Raw genomic sequence first — 3,495 nt, 5'->3', positions numbered from 1 at the left:
GGGCCATCGTATATTCGGGAGTTTTTCAAATGATATATCTTCCTAATATGACTGTGGCTGATCCTACCATGCGATGGCTATAACTCAAAAATCAAAAGAAATGGAAAATGAAACAAAATTCATTCAAATACTGCACCCACAACATTCGGACGCATGCTTCTTATCTTGTCTACCGAATGCATTCGAGGATAAAAACAATATATTATCTACAGATTATCTAAGGACAATTTTGCCATTATGAATTACACGGGATAAGGGATGGCTACATTTTACGTTTGGGTGACCTTTTTTGTTTTATTTTTGGTCCCTAAATTCTTTTCAGTGGTCCCTAAAAACGCCAGGGTTTTTAAGTGATCTTATTATTTCTTGGATAAAAGTAGAAGACTACCAAACAAAAGAGTTTGATGCAAGCATCAACCCCAAACTTAGATATTTGTTGCAAAATGCCAGACTTAGCTAGGATAAGAAGGTCCTGCTGATTTTTGGATTTAAAATTAGATGCAACCAAAAAGACTAATAATCTTGTCAATGGTGCAGCATATGCTGAAGTAATATCAGATTGAGAGAATTGAACAATTTTTGTTGGTCTCTGTTCAGTCTAAACCTTACTTTCTCTTAGTTCTTAAAGAAGCAGAAATAGAGAACCAGAATGGGAAGTGAGACATCAAAATCAATTCTTAATGCTCCTCTACTTGAAAGTAGAAAAGAAGAAGTAAATGGGCTTAAATTGCTTGGAGAGGAGCATAGTACTAATACCATTATCGCTAAGGAGAGTTCAGAGATTGTTGTAGAAGTGAAGAAGCAGATATGGTTAGCCGGACCTCTTGTATCAGTTAATGTCTTACAATACTGTTTACAATTGATTTCAGTGATGTTTGTTGGCCATCTTGGTAAACTCTCTCTTTCTGGCGCATCAATGGCCACTTCTCTTGCATCAGTTACCGGCTTCAGCTTACTGGTAAGCTTGGTTTTCAGTTATTTTTAATTTTGTCTGAAGTTTATGAGTTGGAGTAATTTCTTTTTTGTTGATTAGATGGGGATGGGAAGTGCATTAGATACCTTATGCGGTCAATCATACGGAGCGAAACAGTTTCATATGCTCGGGATACATATGCAGAGAGCCATGTTTGTTCTATCACTTGTTAGTATTCCTCTTGCTTTTGTTTGGGCAAACGTAGGACAAATTCTCTTGGCCGTGGGACAAGATCCGGCGATATCTTTCGAAGCCGGAGTTTATGCTCGGTTCATGATCCCTTCCATTTTTGCATATGGACTACTTCAATGTGAAGTTAGATTTCTGCAGACACAGAGTATTGTCTTTCCAATGATGATTAGCTCTGCAATAACAGCTGTACTGCATATACTTGTGTGTTGGGTTCTGGTTTTCAAAACTGGTCTTGGTTTTAGAGGCGCTGCAATGGCCAATGCCATCTCTTATTGGATAAATACATTACTACTAGCAATTTATATTAAGTTCTCCAGCACCTGCAAAAGAACTTGGACCGGTTTCTCAAAGGAAGCACTTCAGGATATCCCCAACTTTATGCGACTTGCTATTCCATCAGCTATTATGATGTGGTAATTCACATATCTTGGATTTACATTCTAAGTTAAGCATTTTCAAGCATTTTTTTTTTATCTTGATGCTGTATTTGCAATTGAATTTGCTTCTTTCAACCAGCTTAGAGACATGGTCTTTTGAAATGATGGTTCTGCTGTCGGGTTTGCTTCCTAATCCAAAACTAGAAGCTTCAGTGCTATCGATCAGGTTAAGTTTCTCGAACCCATTAGCAAGCTACTAGTGCTATCAAACTCAAAATAGTACTCACTGGAGATATTGTTTTTCAGTCTTAACACCAGCGGTTGTGTTTTCATGATTTCATCCGGACTAAGTGGAGCTATAAGGTTAGCAAGATAAATGCATTGAGCTATTTATGCATGTGACTGCGTCCGATGGTATTGCTTTAAGAAAATTCTGACGAGACTCTTGAACTTAACAGCACAAGGGTTTCAAATGAATTAGGAGCGGGTAACTTCCAAGCCGCACGTTTAGCAGTTCAAGTTGTGTTGATCATGACCATCACAGAAGCAATGGTAATAGGCTCAGTCATGATTTTAATACGCCGTCTTTGGGGATATGCTTATAGCAATGATGAAGAGGTGGTATCTTATGTTGCAACCATGGTGCCAATAATTGCAGTCTCTACCTTTCTCGATGCAATTCAATGCGTTCTTTCAGGTCAGACCACAGATTTGTTTAACAATGATATTATCATACCTTAAACAACAGTTCGACAAATGATTCAAAATATTACTGTAACTGCTAAATCATAAATTTCATAGATTCTTACAACACAAGCACTTTGTTTGCCTGAAATTACTTAAAGGTACGGCCAGAGGATGTGGTTGGCAAAAGATTGGAGCTTCCATAAATCTTGGAGCTTATTACCTTGTTGGCATTCCTTCAGCTATCTTATTAGCTTTTGTACTAAATGTGGGCGGAAAGGTGACAATCACATCTTCTTTCAAGATTTTCTTCTACTCGTTTTTTGTAGAATTTTGGCAGCTGAATCTAGATATGATTGTTTTAGTGTTTTGTTAATGCAAATTGGAAAATGCGGTGCAGGGACTTTGGTTTGGGATCATATGTGCTTTGATTGTACAAGTTGTATCTCTTCTAGTTGTAGCCTGGCGTACTGATTGGGAGCAACAAGTAAACAGTACTCGACTTTTTTTAGCTCATTTTTAAGTTTTTTTGTTGGTTAAACGTCTAATTGATCCCGTTTTTCGTTCTTTTAACTCTGCATTGTCAGGCAAAACAGGCAACAAGCAGAGTTTACGAAGCTACAATTCCAGCATATATGGTGTCATAAAGTATCTGCATTATAACACTTATCCAAAAATAGGGTATGAGAATATGAGTGGTTCTCTCGAAAGACTAATTACCGTGGCCAGCTTGATATGCAGGGAATATTTTGCTGCTGCACAAATTTGCAGCTGACTGAATTTTCCTTGTTGCTTGTATACCTTTTTTTCGAAATCAAGAAAAGCTCGTGTATCATCATCAAAAGAAATATAAAAAAGATCGAGTAATTATTCGTAGCACCCTTTTCTTTTCCTTTTTTTTTTCTCACTCATGTCATTCTTGACAATGTTGCGTGCTTTTCCTTCCTCCAAGTCCATCATCTTCGGATTATACTAATTTATGGATTTGGAAGAATAAAAAGTAGCACTCTTCGGTAGAATGGGGCACAGAACAAATTAACCTTGCGGGTTTAAGGTAGCTAACCTTAATTTTCTGGTTAATCTGTTTTTTCTTTATTTAGTTTGTGTTTTATTCTTAAAGAAAAGAATAAGAAAGATAGTCTTACCTTAAATATGGTGTTTTCAAAAATATGAGATAGACAACTTTAAGTACAAAAAATTAAGATAATCAAATGTTTTGTGGGTAGTGGGTGCTATATTTGGCGCATCCGCTGCACCCAATATTAGGTA

At 36.9% G+C, this 3,495-nt stretch overlaps 1 protein-coding gene across 1 annotated transcript; it reads left to right on the top strand.

Annotated features, from left to right (window-relative positions):
- The first annotated feature begins 451 nt into the window (after positions 1-451).
- Positions 452-3,098, top strand: LOC113273862 (protein DETOXIFICATION 16-like). The gene is made up of 8 exons (XM_026523450.1): positions 452-958; positions 1,034-1,578; positions 1,682-1,768; positions 1,849-1,905; positions 2,001-2,239; positions 2,388-2,506; positions 2,627-2,713; positions 2,814-3,098. Exons 1-8 carry the CDS (start codon positions 650-652, stop codon positions 2,871-2,873), a joined length of 1,503 nt encoding a protein of 500 aa, XP_026379235.1. The 5' UTR covers positions 452-649; the 3' UTR covers positions 2,874-3,098.
- The last annotated feature ends 397 nt before the right edge of the window (positions 3,099-3,495 follow it).

Source organism: Papaver somniferum, chromosome 4, assembly GCF_003573695.1.
Source record: "Papaver somniferum cultivar HN1 chromosome 4, ASM357369v1, whole genome shotgun sequence".
NCBI lineage: Eukaryota > Viridiplantae > Streptophyta > Magnoliopsida > Ranunculales > Papaveraceae > Papaver > Papaver somniferum.
Note: the sequence above shows the minus strand (reverse complement) of the source record. Positions and strands in the feature narration are given on the sequence as shown.

Excerpts from the sequence above, each read along its gene's own strand:
- LOC113273862 (XM_026523450.1), top strand. The coding sequence starts at position 650 with ATGGGAAGTGAGACATCAAAATCAATTCTTAATGCTCCTCTACTTGAA. Across the intron at positions 1,579-1,681 it reads CCATCAGCTATTATGATGTG|CTTAGAGACATGGTCTTTTG; the intron begins GTAATTCACATA and ends TCTTTCAACCAG. Across the intron at positions 1,769-1,848 it reads GCTTCAGTGCTATCGATCAG|TCTTAACACCAGCGGTTGTG; the intron begins GTTAAGTTTCTC and ends ATTGTTTTTCAG.